We start from the raw sequence: 18,427 nt of genomic DNA on the forward strand, positions 1-18,427 counted from the left end.
ACAATGCGGTCCTCACCACGGATGCATCTCCGAAGGGGTGGGGGGCTCATCTAGACAACTTGGAGACTCAAGGTCTATGGACACGAGCAGAACAGACCTTGCACATCAATCTTCTGGAACTCAAAGCGATCCGCTATGCCCTATGGACCTTTCAGACGCACCTGAGAGGTCGAAGAGTCATGATCTACACGGATAATCAGGTGGCTATGTTTTACGTAAACAAACAAGGCAGGTCAGGTTCCTGGTCCCTTTTCAAGGAGACCTTACATACCGGGGCTAGCGAATACCAGGGCGGACAGATTGAGTCGCATTTTCCACCCACACGAGTGGCAACTCAACCCGGAAATGACCCAGCAAGTCTTCAATCGCTGGGGGACCCCATCGATAGACTTGTTCGCCACGGAACAGAACACGCAACTCCCACAGTTTTGCTCGATACGCCCCAGTGCTGTCAGACTAGCCCAGGATGCATTCCTTCTCCCGTGGACGTCAACCTTCCTCTATGCCTTTCCACCAATTCCACTAATTACCAGAACAATTCAAAAGTGCATGGTGGACAAAAGCCAAATGATTCTCATTGCCCCGGCCTGGCCCAGACAACCATGGTACAGTTTTCTCTTATATCTCTCGATCGACGATCCGATTCGACTACCGGACCGACCGGACCTACTACTCCAGGACGGGAGAATACTAATCCATCCTCTCCACCCCTCCCTCCATCTGACTGTATGGAGATTGAGAGGACACTACTGACGGCTCAAGGAATTTCTACAGTAGCTCAAGAAATAATCATAGCGTCAAGGAAACCATCGACTAGGCATAATTACACCTTTAAATGGAAGAGATATTCCAAATGGTGCACAGAACAGGGGATTCCGCCCTTGGACTGTGCTCCGACGCAACTATTAGATTACCTTCACTCCCTATATCAGGCGGGTTTGGCAACCTCGTCCATACGAGTTCATCTAAGTGCGATTGCGGCGTACCACTGGCCGATAAATGATCATTCTATTGCTGAACACCCATTATTATCCAGATTCATCAAGGGGTTGCTGCATCTGTGCCCACCAGTGAATAAACCACCGGTTCCGTGGAACTGCAATATAATTTTAGAGCAACTAATGCTAACCCCGTTTGAACCCCTGGAGTCAGCACACCTCAAGTATCTCACTTGGAAGGTAGTATTCCTAGTAGCGGTAACCTCCGCACGGAGAGTGAGTGAATTACAAGCACTAGTGCATTACGAACCATACCTACAATTTCATCACAATAAGGTCCCACTACGTCCTCACCCGGCCTTTCTTCCAAAAGTCGTCTCGGTGTTCCACCTCAATCAATCGATAGAGTTGCCCATCTTCTTTCCACGACCTCACTCCAATGACAGAGAACGGTTGCTACATACATTGGATTGCAAACGTGCTTTAGCGTATTACAAAAGAAGGACTCGCGCTCTAAACAGGGCATCTCAGTTATTCGTTTCCTTCAATCCAAAGACACCGGGAAAGCCGGTGGCAAAAAGAACGATCTCCAGTTGGATAGTTCAGTGCATCCAGTTTTGTTACAACAAAAGGAAGCTCTCACTCCCCTCAATACCACGGGCACATCAGGTACACGCAGTGGCCACATCCATGGCACATCTCAGGAACGTTCAACCTATAGACATCTGCAAGGCAGCCACATGGTCTTCCCTGCATACCTTCACATCCCATTACTGCATAGATCAGCAGTCAGCGGGGATGCGAAGCTGGGACAGGCAATCCTACACACACTGCCTACTAAAGCGACCGACTACCACGTCTGATCATCACGCACACACAACAATAAGCGTGATGGAGAGCTTGGGACTCCCATGATAGCATGGCTAATTCAGCCCTGCTATCGACGGGAAAAACAAGTTTGCTTACCGTAAACGGTGTTTCCGTAGATAGCAGGATGAATTAGCCATGCTGACCCACCCACCTCCCTGGTAGTCGTAAATGGATCAACTACTTTTAAGCTTAATTACAGACTGAGGAGAATCTGTTACTTCCTGCACGGGAACCCACGCGCAGCCGCAGAGGGAACAAAAATCTACACTCTGCTACATAAGCTCCGCCTCCCGGGCACTGATGGACAGTTCCCATGACAGCATGGCTAATTCATCCTGCTATCTACGGAAACACGTTTACGGTAAGCAAACTTGCTTTATGCAATAAAGCCCTGCGTGAGAAGTTTTCTACATAAACCTTTGAGGATCCTTCAGGTTAATTTATTAAGGTCTCTAATTTTGCTTCCTTTTTACCCTAACTAATTTAATGATGACTGCATCAATATCACCACTATAGTTAGTAGGTGGTGACATCCTACAAAGCCAACTCGTAATGCCATTCCTTTGGTTTCGCAAGGGAGATGCATCTTTTTTTATGTAATTCACTTTCTATCCTGAACTTCATGTAGAGTCACTTATGATATGTTGTATATTTATACGCCACTGGTCAAAGAGCAAATTTTTCCCCAAACCTCAGTCTCTAATGTTATTGCTCAGCTCCCATACATCAAGCCGATCTGATGCCTTTCACTAGGCTAGTCAGTAAAAAAGCTGTCAGTTGTAGAGATGTAGGGTTTTAATTGGTTTACCATTTGCATTCAGTTGAACAAAGATTTCTTTAGTGTTTAAAACATTTTAAGAATTAATATAAATTTTAATTCTTTTATATATTGCTTAGGTTTGTGTCTCAGTCTTCCAAAGAAGCCTATGTGATCTCCCTTTATATTGACAATCCATTACTAATTGGTGGGAAGAAATTTGATCTGCGATTGTATGTGTTGGTGTCAACTTATCGTCCACTAAAGTGCTACATGTAAGACTGTTGTCTACTTCCAATTTTCATTTAAAGCAGAAGTTCTTAAATTAGGAGATATGAAATGTATAATTGTGGGTGTGCCAGCCAACAAAGGAAAAGGTACTCCTGTGATTACCAAAACAAATCACTTCTGCACCCCTGGAGGAGATGCTATATAGTTAGTAGATCTTATCCCACTAAGCCCCGAGGAGAACCTGCTCCTCCATACTTCCCTACTTAGAGCAGTAGCAAGCCAGCAGCATGAGGCCACAACAAATAGATGTTCCCTGTACATACCTGGATCAGTCCTGACTCCTGGGTTTGGCCCCCCCTCTAGCAGATGGAGACAGAGGTTTACAAACAAAAACTCCGTCTATATCTAGGCTGGTGCCACCTATAGTCCGGCAGCATTCTTCGGTCTCCTAGCAGGTGGGGAGGGTGCCAAACCTACAGTCTGTGCTGAGGCCTAGATTTAGGTGGTAGATAGTGTAAAAAAAAAAAAAAAAGGAAAGAAGAAAACAGTCTAGGGGAAACAGACTAGGGCTCGGACCGCAGAGGCTTGCCTGCTGGTCACCGAGCCTGCCTCCCAGAGGGTTGCGAGATCCTGAGGGGACCATCCCCTCTGGTTGAGGCCGCTGACGCGTGGGGGAGCTCCACTTCCAGCGTTTCATCAGTACTGGGGGTGGTGACACCAGGGTGCCCGGTTCACTCCCCCCAGCTGGACCCGGACCTGAACTGTTGGTAACGTTTTTTGTTTTGAAAAAAAAAAAAAAAAGCTACTTTGCCTGTTTTCTGTCGCTCTTGTCTCCTGTTCCTCGCAGGGGGGGGGGGGGGCAGTAGAGCGCCGTATCGCCGTTGCTGGGAAGGAGTTTATTTTTTTTCTTCCTGCTGGGCTCTTCTCATCGGGGTTGCGATGCCACGGAGGGCTGCGTGTTGGGCCTGTGGGTCCACGGCAACGCGGCTGTCTAGGGACAGCCTTTGCTCCTCGTGTGTTTCCGGCGGGGAGGGAGGGTCCACGGCTCCAGTAGGGACACGGGGAAGCAGGCAGTTGCGCGCCGGGCCCGATGCTGGCAGGCCGGCGATCAGTGCCGGGCCGGCGTCGGGGATGCCGGGTCCGGGCGCCATTTTGTTTCCCTCGGCTGTTTCGGCGGGAACGGTGGCCATTTTATCACCGCGGGAAGCCACGGCAGACACAATGCTAGCGAGTGAGGGGGAGGACGACCCTCCGCCAAGGTTATCCTCGCAGCGTGGGGTCCCCAAGGGGGACAGACCCGCTAGTCACATTGGGTCCTTGCCTTCACATATCTCTGAGGGGGATGATGATGAGGATACAGACTCAGACTCTTCATTTGGGTCCGCGTTCGTACTCCTCATGCATAAGGCATTAAGGCCCGTCGTTGGGCCAAGAACAGACCACAGGAGACCCCCACTCCGGACCCAGAGCCTCGGGCAGAGAAACGGTCCAAAACAGGCCCGGGGTCAGAGGGCCAGGCTAGGGCTCGACCACTCCGGCTGTCGCCACCCAGAGGGGACCTGGATTTGACCACGGACACGGATGAGCCGGAGGGGCCTTCCGGGGATCCAGATCTCCCATCCCAGCCTCCGCGGGGGGTTGATGGGGACGGAGACCAGGGGGCCTCGGGATCCCGTGTGTCCCATGCCACCGAGGGGGATGACCCGAAGGTGATTCGCTTGGGGGTTGAGAACCGGTAATGATGATCCTGGTGGACCGGTGTTGATGGTCCTGGTTATATGATTAGTTATCGAGTTTGGTTTGCGTTATGCTGCTTTGACATTAAGTAATACTGCCGGACTGTAGGTGGCACCAGCCTAGATATAGGCGGAGTTTTTGTTTGTAAACTTCTGTCTCCATCTGCTAGAGGGGGGGCCAAACCCAGGAGTCTGGACTGATCCGTGGTACTACAGGAACGAAAATTATCAAAGGTAAGAACCTAATTTTCTTTTCAGGGTCCCCATGGCCACTGTATCCCTCACATCCTCCAGTGTACTTCCTGTTTGGAAATGAAGTATATACTAGCAAGAGAGGAGCAGTAACTGCGAGGACTATGAGCATAGAACAAGGAGAGTGGAGGCTTTCTAGTGGTTGGTAGAATTTGGTGGTGGGCAGGAGGGTGAGGCTTGAGGATGGTAGTGTCACCAGTAGACACAGCTTAAGAGGTAGAGCCATCATGGAGGAGAAGACCATGTAACTTAGTAGTATTAGCAGAGGAAGGAGTAGGTTCACCAGATGGGGGAAGGGCGCACAGGCATAGATTCAGACACAAAAAGTAAAGGTTGTAAGTCAATTTTTTAAAGTAAACTGTTCAAACATTGAAAGATTTACTGTTAACAATTGACCTTTGTGCATATTAAGTAATTTAAAGCTATATGACAGAGAATATAACTTTAAAACAACTCTGTATGGCAGAATATATGCACATATATGGCCACATGTAGATCCACGATAGTACTTCAGATATAAAATACGTGTAATTCTACCCCTAAATATATACGTGTATATATGCTTATTTGGAAACCATGCAATGCATTGAAGGGTTTGGATTTGTTTGGATTTTTTCTATCTATTTTAAAAACATATGTGCAAAAATAAAGTTGGACTTACTTGCGTAACACCTGCTTTATGCATGTAAATTGGTATATTTTAAAACATGCGTATGCAAATTGAAATTACCAGTTACTCCACTATTTTGCCCAGTCTTTCTCCAGGTCATCGAGACCCTCCTGGTTCTTCAGCGTGAACTCCCCACAGTTCATCCAGACCTCTCACCTGACTAATAGTCCACAATAAACAAGATTTATATCACTTACACAAAATTAGTAAGTGTAAAATTACACAAGTAAATTGCCAAATGTACACCTGCAAGTTGCTTTTAAAATAGCAACTTATGTGCTTAGGTGTAAGCTACACCCCTAACATACCCACTTTTTTGTACATGCAAAGCTGCATATACATGCATATGTGACCTGGATGCTTCACATATATGGAGTGTATGCTCATTTTTCTGTGTGTAAACTTAAAATTTACTCCACAATAAGCAAGTGTGCCACAGAATCCCTGCAGAATCTCAAAAAATGAACTCTACCTAGGTGCTATCAAGCTAGGGCGAGAGTACATTGTCTACCTTTCCTCATTCCATATCACATCAAAAGTTCACTGATGTGTACTGTGCTGTTCGTACATCTCACTGTGAATGTAAAACTGGTCCCAAAACCCTAGACCACCACCAAAACCTCACCTCGAGCTACTAGTTGACCCCTCCTACAGTGGTATAAATAGTTGACTAATATGTGTGCCATCCCAGAGTCTCTCTCTCTCTCTCTCTCCTGCCCAAAATGGGATTTGCGATATTTTGCAAATCACGTTTCGGGCATATCGCACAGCTTAAAACTCAGAAAAAAAGGTGTTGTTATTTCGGGCATTAAAATGTGAAATAACTTGTGTTATGCTATCGCACGCATTTTCATAAACCCACCCAAACTCCTCCCCTTTGACTAAAATTTAAAAATTTGCATACGCATCTCGCGATACGATAAATAATGCATGTGTTATGGCATTATCATGGGCGTTAGAGCCCTAATGCCTGCGATAACGCCTAATGCATTTTGATGAATGACCCTGTTAGATTGTAAGCCTTTTGAAGATGTAATCCGCTTTGAAGTGCTAAAGTATGTGAAAAGCAGAATATAAAAAAATCTAAAAGAAAAACAAAACTCTAAATTCTAAATAGGAGACCTTGATTACTGTGTATATGAATGTGTATATAATTTTATGGGGTTTTTTATGCTCCAACTAATATTTATAAATGCTTCTTTTTTTTTAAGGTACAAACTTGGGTTTTGTCGCTTCTGTACAGTGAAATACACACCTAGTACAAGTGAATTAGATAACATGTTTGTGCATCTTACTAATGTAGCCATTCAGAAACACGGGGTAAGTGATTATATGTACAGCTTATTGTGTTCAAGAGTCTTAGCCATTCATCTCTGCATTCAATGGGAGAGAAATTATGCTTGAACAGGGAATCCATGTGAATAAAATCTGCTAAAATAACTTCTAAAATATTAAAATTACTGCTTAGCTTGGGAAGGCTTATTTTTTTATTCTTGGTTCTTTCCAGTGAATGCAAAAGTGCCTTATATTCACTGTAAAATTAATGGTAAATTTTAAAAGCTCAGTGTGCACTGAGATTAGTGGATGTGCAAAGAATTCGGGCTTACGTGCGCCAATCGTATTTTAAAAAGCATCCATTATATGCATGTAAATGCTGTGGCGCGCACATCTCAAACGTTTCCAAAAAGGGGCAGGGCATGAGCGTTTCGGGGCCTGGCCAAATACTTAACATGCACCAAGGTCCCCTGCCACATAACTTTACTTCCATGATGATTGCATGTAAGTTAAAAATAAAAGGATCAAGCCATTTCAGAGGGGTTTAAAGAGTCTGAGGTAAATGGGGGGGGGGGGGGGGGGGGAGGTGTAGTCTATCAAACTAGGGGGTCTTAGTTGTGAACCGGTAAACTGGGAATGGTGTGGGCATGCGTCCCTTTTAAAATCCGACTTATGCGGTAGAAGCAGGATTTGCATGCTCATGCATATGCCCACTTAACATTTGGCACACGTGAGCCTGGCCAGGCTATTTTATAACGTGTGCATATACACATGCAAGTTATAAAATAGCTGCGTCCCTGGGGATGGGCTGACTCACATGCGCAAATATGTACTCGCACACTGGTTTGAAAGTTATCATCTCTCTGTTTACATTGAATAGGAAGGCAAGCTTGTAACCTAAAGAAGAAAGTACTGTGGTTGCCATGTTTTTTTTATCTTTATTTGTGCAACCTAAAGAAGAGGAACTTCAGGCCCATTTTGCAGATAACAGGATTATTTTTAAATTAAAGTGGATACCTATAAGTAGCCAATTCAGGCCATCTTGGTTGTCTTGTTGCTCTGCTTCTCAAACTTGGTGTGTCTGCCTGCCACTAAATTTAGTGCCTTTGAACTAGTATTTTTCAAGACTCAGTTTAAGCAGTGGTTACACAGCCTGTCCTTCTCTTCTCCTGTATCTTCTCTGTTTGTCATTTGTCCAGTCATCTATTGCATATTTTTATGTCTCTCACTAGTTAGATGGTGAGGTGATTCAGAATCACCTCACCAGAAAGAGAAAGATATAGAAACACAAGCTTTGAATCCTAAGAAGGTCATTAATAAAGAATTATAGATTTTCTAATTCTGAAAAATAAAATTTATGTAACCACTTGTACATGACAAAGTCTCATTTACTGCCATACGCATGACAAAGCTAGAATTTTCAGAAACGGTGTGAGAAGACTGCTTTAATAATCAGTTTTTAAATAACTCACAAAGATGTAGACTATATGGTTGCTTTTAATATACATAACATAGTAAATGATAGCAGATAAAGATCAGTCAGCCCAGTGCTTTTTAAGGTTTTAACTGCTGCCCTGTGCAAGTTAGCACAATACATTCCTAGAAGCACAAAGCAATCAAACCTCTGCTGAACTACAAATCTGTGCACTTCATTAGCATTATTATTTATTTATTTGATTTATATTCCACTTTTCAGGCCCTACCCTCCTCTGTTTATCTTCTAATACCAGTTTTGTCTCCATCACCTCCAGAAGAGCATTTCAGGTATCTACTATCCTCTCCACGAAAAAATATTTCCTGATATTGTTTCCAAGTCTACCCCCTTAGAGCTTCACATCATTTATTCAAAGAGAGCCAGAACTTTTAATTGTTTCCCTGCATGCAGGAAAAGCCATGAGGCAGAGGGAAGCAGATTGCCCTGCTACCTTGGCAGTTCGCAGTGACAGCACCAGTCACCAGTTTGGGTTATCCCATGGAGCCACATATTTTCCATTTGTACTGAGCAGGTAACCACTAGCTGGAGAAGCTCTTTTATTTTACATGTGCACAAGCGGTGTGAACCCAGCAAGATCACAAGCTGAACATAGTACTCATTTTCCGAAGGCATCATGTTAAAGGCATTATGAAGGCCTGCAATTTAAGCCATTCATGGATGGTCTGTTTTACTCTTACTTTCCTTGCATGCTCGTGGGAAAGTTCCTGGGCCCCACCCAAGTAAAAAGTACCATTTGTTCCTCCAGACTCCTTGAATCATGGTCCTCCTCAGTCCAGGCTCTTAAAACATTTTGTTTGGGGGGGGGACTGAGCTGGTTCCTGAGTGTTGGAGTCCAGGAGCTTTAGTAGAGCCTTTCTTCCCTTTCCCTAGAAACGTTCTCCCACACAGGGGTGTAGTGCTCTTCTGCCCTAGGCTGGCTAGTGAACCTTGGCATCTAGGAGGCTTTCTCTACTGGATTCCCTTCTTGCCAGTAGGGGGGCTAATCATGGTGGAGGATAGACCCTTGCACAAAAAATTCAAAAAGCAAGCTGGCAAGGAGGGGAATAACTTCTGGTTATGAGCTAAGCTGATCAGATGTATGTCTAGATCAGTGGTTCTCAAACTTTTTTCGGTCAGAACACACCTGGCAGATAGTTCTCACATGCGTAACACACTGAAGATGTGACCATCGCAGGGCCAAATGTAAACATACACTCTGCATCCATAGGAACCCCCTCGACCCTCAACAATGGGTGCATAGCAGAATTAGGACATTCCCCATACAATTCACCATATAAAAAAGATATTCTAGTTCGGGTGACATCTCAGTAAAAGCAAACCAAACTCCCTCTACTAACAGGTGCAATAGCCCTCTTTATGAGAAGATGATAATTTACCACTAATGCATGTCCTATTGAGAAAAAAACAACAAATAAGATTTATACAAATACCTACATGCTAGTAAAATACTTTACGTCGGTCACACACACAAAACTGACCTTCACCACAAATTATAAATATGGAGATACAAACTGGAATGGAAACCCAAAAAAGCCACTCTGCATGCAGTGCAAACCTGGAGAAATGTAAACAGAAATATAGCACCTAAACACTCTCAGCATCTGCAATAATGCACCCAAACTAATCCGTACAAAGTTACACCCGTATTATGGAACACACATAAACAGTAAAAACCCTATCTATGAAAAGGCAACACTACAAATATTAAACCAGGCCCTAAACACCAATACACCCCCAATTGGGAAAACAGAACAAGTCAAGCTGTTGTATATCCCCACACAGAAATAATTGTAAAGTTATATTTCCTAGTGTGTAGCCAGATGGACTCAGGACCAATGGGTTATGTGCTCCCCTACTAGCAGATGGAGATGGAGTCAAGTTTCAAAGCTGACATCACCTTAGATCAGTGGTTCTCAACCGGTGTGTCGCCAAGCACACGCAGGTGTGTCGCCACACTTCCCGGTCCCCTGCTGCCCAGCTGCTCCCCCTACCCGAGCAAGATAGGTCCTACGCCCAGGATTAAAACGCTGAGAGCCCAGGCGGAACATGGCAGGAGAGCAGGAGTCAGCGGCACCGGCATGCTCTCTTCTTCCCGCCGCCCCCCCCCCCCCCCCCCCCCGCAGCCCGGAAGAGGAAGTGGTGAGCAGCGGGTCCATGTGTGGGAGGAAGAGACTTTGCTAGTGCGCTCGGCATCGGCCTGAAGAAAAGAAGCACGGTCTGAAGAATGAGCAGCGCGGCTCAGAGAAAAACGAAGAATGTCACCAACCCCCGCGGCCGATGGGACTCCTTGCTCCGCGAGGGCTGAAAATGAAGTAGATTGCTGCTGACTTCAGGGTTAGAAGTGGAGGAGGCTGCTGCTGCTGCTAGTTTGGGGGAGGGGGGGAGAGTGAGTGAATGAGCAAGCATGTGTGTTTGAGATTCTGTGTGTGTGTGTGAGTGAGATAGCATGTATGTGAATGATTGAGAGCCTGTACATGTGAAAGAGAGTATGTGTGTGATTGAGAGCTGGTTTAGGTGAGGGAGCATGTGAGTATGTGATTGAGAGCATGTGTGAAAGTGAGAGAAAGACAGCATGTGTGTCTGTGTGTGATTGAGAGCTGGTTTAGGTGAAGGAGCCATGTATGTGATTGAGAGCCTGTGTGTAAAATGAGAGAAAGAGAGAGCATGTTTGTAAGCATGTGAATGAGAGTCTCTGTGTGTGAGAGAAAAGGACAGCATGTATGTGTGTGATTGAAAGCCTGTGTGTGTAAGCCTGAAAAGATAAACAGCATGTGTGTAAATGTGTAATTAAGAGCCTATATAAGTGAGAGAGAAAAAGCATGTGTATATGTGAGCCAGTGTGTGAGAGAGAGAGGAGAAAGTTGCAAGCAAACCACCCCCTCCTCCTGCTAATTCAAAACAATCTCAGGGCACCTGGATATCAAACGTTCCAGGTATGCAGAGCAAAACATTTTTTATATCCTTATTATTTTTCATTACTGGGTCATTGTGTCTGCTATTTTAAAATATTTTATTGGTATCTAGAAATGTTTGATATGAGTTTTTAATTATTGGATATTCCATTCATCCGCTGTTTTGAAATAATCTGTTCTTTTTGTTAGTATGCTTTTACTGCTACTGATTTTATATTTCTTGATTTGTTTTATAAGGATGGGTGATGTTTCATTTTTTCCTTTGTTACACTGCATACAGAGACTCTGGCTTGTTGCGGTTTCCAATTCAGTTTTTGTCTGCATGCTTCTAGTTAAGCCTTTTGGTCTCTTTATTCTTTGTTAGGTGAGGGTCAGCACATGTGATTCAGGTGAGGTTCTCTGCTGGGGTGTAGTTTCTGTGTAGGGCTCTATAGCAGCCTGACTTGGTCCGTTTTCCTAATAGGAGATGTATTTCTTAAGGCCTGGTGTAATATTTTCAGTATTGCCTTTTCTTAAGTAAGGTGGTTACTGTTAAGTGCTGGAAATTGGTGCTGTTTTGGTGTGGGATGTTTACTGTTTATGCAATTTCTGTTCAGACACAATATGTATCTTTTCCTTGTGTCATTCTTAACAATAAAAATAATACTGGACCTTTACTTTTTATTTCCGCTGTAAATTGTAATGAGCAGTGTGTCACACATGTGAACGTGGTCTGTCAGGTGTTTCACAATGGGGAAACAGGTTGAGAACCACTGCCTTGGATATACCTCTGTAGTGATCTCAGCCATTCAGTATCTCTCCGTCTTCTAGCAGATATGGACATGCTTTCCCTACACCAGCATTGGTGGTTTAGTGGGATTGCAGTACTCGTTAACCTTTAAATTGGAGAAAGATTGAACCCCGCTCTCTTGCGGTGATACCTAAAGGTCCCTCTCCCAGTTGAGCATTCCTAAGGTGATTTCCGAGATGGCTCAGAAGCGTTCCTTGGTCCAGTAGCAAGTTTTCAAGCGTGGACTTGGTACTGAAGCAGCTGAAAGGCAGCGGGTGCAGGAAGTTGAGCAAGGTGGTGATGACCAAAGTCCTCTCCCCCTGCAGCCGGGGACCATCTCCATACTCAGCCGGTAAGCGCTGAGCCTAGGTAAGTAGAAGGACTCTTCCGATTCAGAGACGTAGAAGGGCTTCGGTAAGTCTTTCCTCTGGTCTCTTGCCCGGTGTGCCATACCGACGTTCCCGATCCCACTAGGGCAAGGAAAGGGGGTTTCCGAGCGAGTTGAGCGGCCCTACGATGGGCTAGGTCCCGCTTCATGCTCGGTGGGCACTCCATGTGGCAGGCCGCGGCGGCGTGATCTTGTGCCGCCATTTTCCTCTATAGATCATCCGTATGCTCAGTGCGGGTCGGCCTTGCTGTGTGCCTAATGTGAGCATACGTTCGCATGTACCTGGGCGCATACCTATGGTACATACCAGCGCGCATAACCGTGAGCATAATCGCGCACATACCTGCATGCATAAGTGCACGCATACGCTCGAGTACAACCGGACACTTAAGAGAGGTTATACTTACGTGCATCAGGGCGGATCTGTGTGCGCTCAAGTCCAAGTGCTAGCCGGCTGAACGCACAAGTTACAGTTAACTATGGCTCCAGCAGCAAAGAAGCACAAATGGCTGCATCTGCTTTGGGAAAGGACAGTTCAGCGGCACCTACCCCAGTTCCTCCTGGGCTAGGTATGGATCCGGCGGGTGGATTTCTTTCAGGGCCTTCAAGCCTTTGTTCAGGTGCAGTCAGCTGCTGCCCCTGCCCGAACTGAGCTCCAGCCAGGAAGACCTTGTCCTCCCAGCCCTATCAGTATGCCTTGTCTCACCAAGGGTATCCCTGACATGGATCCAGACACCACAGACAACGAAGGGGATGCAGACTCGGAAGAAGGGGAAATCCCTCCAGGCTTGGAGCCAGACCAGACCATGTTACGGTTTTTCCATTGAGATGAATTGCCAGCACTGGTCTCCCAGACCATGAAGACTCTGGGAGTTTCCAGCACGCTCCCTGCTGGTCATGTTGGAACCCACTGTCTCAAGACTACTCAATTTACCTCCACCTATCGATAGAAGTATGTTTTCGGCTCCAGTGGTGGCTACAGGAAGTTCACCTAAGCAAGGGTGTAAGCCTATCCCCACCCAACTGGCTAGTCCTCCCGATGGGTGCGAGCCTCTGAAGATGGGGGAGCTCATTGTCAGGAATTGACAACCCAGGAGTGTTGGACCGCTGGGACTTAGGTGCGGTCTCCCGGAGGAGGTAGCGAACAGGAAGAGTGGGCGGTCCGAAGGTCAGGGCTGGCAGCAGACAGGGATATCAGAAGATGTACTGGAGTCAGGAACTAGGAAATCAGGCCGAAGGATCAAGGCAAGGCTGGAAAAGGAGCAAAGACTGGAACAGGAACAAAGGCTGGAACTGCAACTAGACGACTCCCAGGAGTGCACCTCGTTGCAAGGTGATGTTCTGAGGCAGGAGCTGGGTTTAAAAATCCTGCCGGCGTCTGACATCATCCCGGGGACTGGCCGAGGTTTCCCGCCACTATCCCTTTAAATTCTCCCTCAGTGCGCGTGTGCGCGCCTTAGGGGTGGGGTTTTTGGGCTGAGCTCAGCGGCGTCTTCCTCATGGGGACGCCGCCGCGGAGAAGGCCTGCCAAGGCCTGAAGAGCGTCGGGGCCTGCTTTAAACCTGCCGGGCGGCCCAGAGAAGGTAAGGGCCCGATCGCAACACATACATGCTGTAAATCACACACAAATGCTCTCTCTCCCTCTGGCTCACTGTCACTCAGGATCCTGGTTGCACACGAGATGCACAAATTCTTCTACTATGATGATGGGGAGGGCTACCCACCAGTGCTGATCACCTTGTAACAGCTAACATCCAAGGTAAAAAGACAAAAAAAAAAATTGAAAAAAACTGCCTTTGAAATTGAGAAGAGATTTCTGTGGGGAAAGCCATGATTCTGAGACCCGCCCCCTCCCCTAACATCATCGCAAATGGATCCGGGCAGTTTGAAAGGCGCCAAGCCAGCAGGCGCCGCGCGCCGAAGGGGTGCGACAGAGGGGCACTCCCCTTTGTGCACCCCTTTGTGTTATTTGTTTAATATGCTCCTTGTTATACCTTTTGCTTAATTGTTAAGAACTTTGATTTTGATGATTTTATTTTTGTAATCTCTTAGCCTCAGGTACAAAAATTTTATATTGTAAGCCCTTTTAGGGGATAGTGAATTACCTATTGTACCTTATTGTAAACCGATGTGATATCTCTTTTCGAAATGAACATCGGTATATAAAAATCGTAAATAAATAAAATAAATACTAACACTGCTGCCGTTCTGTCCAGGCAAGAATAACAGCAGTGTTTAAAAAACAAAACAAAACCCTAAAACTTGCCCCATCCCTTCCTATTTATTAAATATAAAGCCCTCCCCCAACCCCCCTCAAGACTCTTCCAAGGTCCCAGGTGTTCTTGCCTGGACAGAACGGCAGCAGTGTTAGTGGAAGAATTTGTGCGTCTCGTGTGCAACCAGGGCAGCGGGACACCAAGAAGTCGCGACACACAGTTTGAGAATCACTGGTCTAGATGGCTTCTTCAGGACTCTATTCTTTTATCCTTATTTCTGTAAAGCTAGAGTTTTTTATGTTCAGAGATGACTAAAGAGACTGGGAAAAAATTGCTCCCAGGTATGTGGCCAGAGCCATCTGCTAAACTCAAGAGATTGGGGAAGAAACTTGCAGCCAAAAACTCTTCTTCAGGAGGCCAATACATTTGGTAACAAAGAATGGGCTGAATTGCTGATTTTTCTAAATGCAACGGACACTATCCGTTCACTCATGAAAGGGTTAGCCAGTAAGCTCTGCACTGTTGTGGAGAAAGTGATGCAGCTAATATCGGCAGTAAAGGAGCAAGGCGAACAGAAAGAAGATGAAATCCGAGTAAGCAAGTTCAAGGACTCCCTGACGGTAGACCAAAAGATAGAGGCCCTGAAGAAAAAATGTAAACATTTAGGAGAGAGATATGATGACCTGGAAAATCGTGATTGTTGCAGTAATCTTTGGGTAATTGGCATTTCTGAAAGTTCTGTAAAAATAGCAGAGTAAAAACAGGCTGAGCACATATGGCCCTTGTGCCGGCTCATGTGCGGAGAGGCAGGCCACATGTCATGATTCTCAGACTATACAACTTTGGGAACAAAGCAAAAATCATGAAAGTGATATGGAAGAAAGGGGACCTCATCTATCAAGAAAGTCACATACACATATTCAGACTTCTTTCCTGACCTGCGAAGGAAAAGATATGGGCTTATCTCATTATCAGTTTAAACGTTTGCATGTTCTCCAAAATACAGTTGCAAATTTCATTTATGACCTAAAGAAGTCAGATCATGTAACTCCAATACTTTTGGTCCCTTCATTGGCTTCCTATTTTGTGTCGTATTAAATTCAAAGTTCTTTGTCTGACACTCCACTCTTTACATTCTGGCTATTTGTTTTTATCTGTCAGAATTTTTGGTCTTATACTGTCCTTCCAGAACTTCCAGAACTTTGCAGTCTTCTCAAAAGGGTCTCTTCATTTTCCTCCTCCCTCCGTCAACAGACTAGAATCCACAAGAGGGAGTACTTTTTCATATCAAGGACCTCTGTTTTGGAATATTTTATCAATAGACATAAGAGCAGAATCTAATTATTTGAAATTTCGGAAAGCAATAAAGGCCTGGCTATTCTCAGACTTTTGACTGTTAACACCTGCAGATGGATCTTTAAGAATATGGAGTTAGCTTTGACACCGCCGCTAACTAGTGAGTAATGTATTGTCTGTATTTTATATATATGCAGATTATTAATGTTTTGATGATTTAATTTTATGCTTACCATTTTAAGTCTGCCAATATTTTTTTGTATTTGACTATTATGTATGTTTTATTTTGTTATCCACTTGGGTTACTTGCTTGAAAAGTGGTATATAAAGTTCAGTAAATGAATTGAAAAGTTTACTGAAGTGAAGAAGTTGAGAAAGCATGGGTTTGCTTGCGCATTAATTTATCCAACTTACGGGCCGATACAGTAAAAGTCTCGGGAGAGCGGGCGAACGCCCGCACTCCCGGTGCGCGCACAGGCCACTCTCCTGTGCGTGCGATTCTGTAGTCAAATGAGGGCCCGTGGCAAAAAGAGGCGCTAGGGACACTAGTGCATACCTAGCGCCTCTTTTTGGACAGGAGCGGTGGCTGTCAGCGGGTTTGACAGCCGACGCTCAATTTTGCCTGCGTCGGTTCTCAAACCCGCTGACAGCCACGGGTTCGGAAACCAGACACCAGCAAAATTGAGCGTCTGGTTTTCAAGCCACTGGCCAATTTCAAATTTATTTTTTTTTAACTTTCGGGACCTCCGCCATGATATTAAGTTGGAGTGTGCACAGAAAAACAGTTTTTACTGATTTTTCTGTGCAGTTTCCTGGTGCCTGGAGAAATTAACGCCTACCTTTGGGTAGGCGCTAATTTCTGAAAGTAAAATGTGCGGCTTGGCTGTACATTTTGCTTTCTGAATTGCGCGGGAATACCTAATAGGGCCATCAACATGCATTTGCATGTTGCGGGTGCTATTAGGTTCGGGGGGGGGGGGGGGGGGTTGGACACGCGTTTTCAACGCGCTATTACTCCTTACCGAATAAGGGGTAAAGCTAGCGCGTCGAAAACGCGCGTCCAATCGCGAGTTAACAGTGCGCTCCGACCTCCTGCGGGCCTTGGCTTAGGCACGTTCACCTCTCATTCCTTTAAAGGGGCCTCGGCGGGAAACTAGCCTAAGGCACTGGATGATGACATCATCAGGCCCTTGTATATAAAGACAACAGGTCTCCACGTTTGTTCGTGTGCTCGTTGCCCATCGTTCCTGGTTCCTGCTCCTGACCCGTACCTTGGTCCCTTCCTTGTTCGCTGGACTGATTCTTTGGCTTTGACCCTGGCTACGTTGGACCACGCTCGGGATTGCTTCTCTGGCTTTGACCCTTGCTACGTTGGACCACGCTCTGGATTGCTGCTCTAGCTTTGACCCTTGCTAAGTTGGACCACGCTCAGGACTGATTCTCTGGCCTTGACCCTTGCTCTGCTCTGTTTCAGTACCTTGTCTTGCTCAGCCGCCTGCCCTGGCCTCAGCTTGCTTTGACTATGCCTTTGGTATCTACTTGGACTTGGCCTCTAAGCTACGGCCTCTATTACTTGGGTGCCCTCTGTCTCTGCCCTGTTCCTGTTGGCGCCCGGATCTCTGGATCCCCGCCTCATCCAGACCTACATCTGTCCTTGATACCTCTGCTGGTTCCCGGCAACTCTTGCACCACTACTACTGGGAGTCATCACACGGAGGCCCGCCTAAGACCAGCTGGCCCCGATGCCCAGGGGCTCAACCTGTGGGGAACGAGGGCTGGTATTGGCGAAGCTCCAGTTGACCGCCTTCTCCTAGTCAGTTCTGTCTCCCTACGGTGGGAACCCGTAGGGCTTGCCCTACGAGTTGCATCAACCCCACCTCAGGCCAAGGGTCCACCACCAGCGCAACAGGTTGCCATGGAATCGGCGGAGCCTTCCGCCCTCCAGGCCATTCCGGGCCTGGCCCTGAAGATCCGGGAACAGCAGTGGTTCCTAGAGGCACTGGCCTCCTCTGTCGAGCATCTCCATGCTCAGATGGATACCCATGCTGGGACTACAGCACTGATGCCTCCACCAGCTAGCTCATCGTCCGCACCCTCACCCTCTGTTGGTCTTACCCGCTCCACCCCACTTCAACAGGGACTCTCGACTCTGCAGAGGTTTTATTAATCAGTGCTATATGCAATTTGCTCTACAGCCTTCCATCTTCCAGGATGAACTCACATTTGGAAGGCAAGGCGCTGGCATGAGTGTCTCCCTTGTGGGAGCGTTCGTACTCTCTTCTTCAAGAGTTATCACGTTTCGTGACTGTCTTCCGTCGGACATTTGATGACCCAGGGTGGCAGGCTGTAGCTAGTACCAGTCTTTTATATCTGTGACAAGGTCAACAGACTGTTAAAGATTACACTATCGAATTTTGGACCCTTGCCACAGAATTGGCTTGGCAAGAGGATTGCCTTTCGAGCCATTTACTTGATGGTCTCTCATCCCAACTAAAAGATGAACTCGCAGCCCGTGAGTTACCCTCCTCTTTAGAGGATCTTATCCCTCTGGCAGGCCGTATTGACCACCGCCACCAGGAGCGTCACCGTGAAGTTCGGACACCCCGACGTCTCACTGCGGCG

The 18,427-nt window shown here is 46.3% G+C and overlaps 1 protein-coding gene across 5 annotated transcripts in view; it reads left to right on the forward strand.

Moving 5' to 3' along the window:
- The window catches only part of TTLL1 (tubulin tyrosine ligase like 1), a 383,001-nt gene that overhangs the window by 225,173 nt on the left and 139,401 nt on the right, over window positions 1-18,427 (forward strand). For all 5 annotated transcript variants that reach the window (XM_029600090.1, XM_029600091.1, XM_029600092.1 and 2 more), the window contains 2 exons: window positions 2,706-2,840; window positions 6,666-6,774. In XM_029600090.1, coding sequence (XP_029455950.1) covers window positions 2,706-2,840; window positions 6,666-6,774 — 244 coding nt within the window. The remainder of the gene's footprint in view (window positions 1-2,705; window positions 2,841-6,665; window positions 6,775-18,427) is intronic.

Source organism: Rhinatrema bivittatum, chromosome 4, assembly GCF_901001135.1.
Source record: "Rhinatrema bivittatum chromosome 4, aRhiBiv1.1, whole genome shotgun sequence".
In the NCBI taxonomy this organism is placed as follows: domain Eukaryota; kingdom Metazoa; phylum Chordata; class Amphibia; order Gymnophiona; family Rhinatrematidae; genus Rhinatrema; species Rhinatrema bivittatum.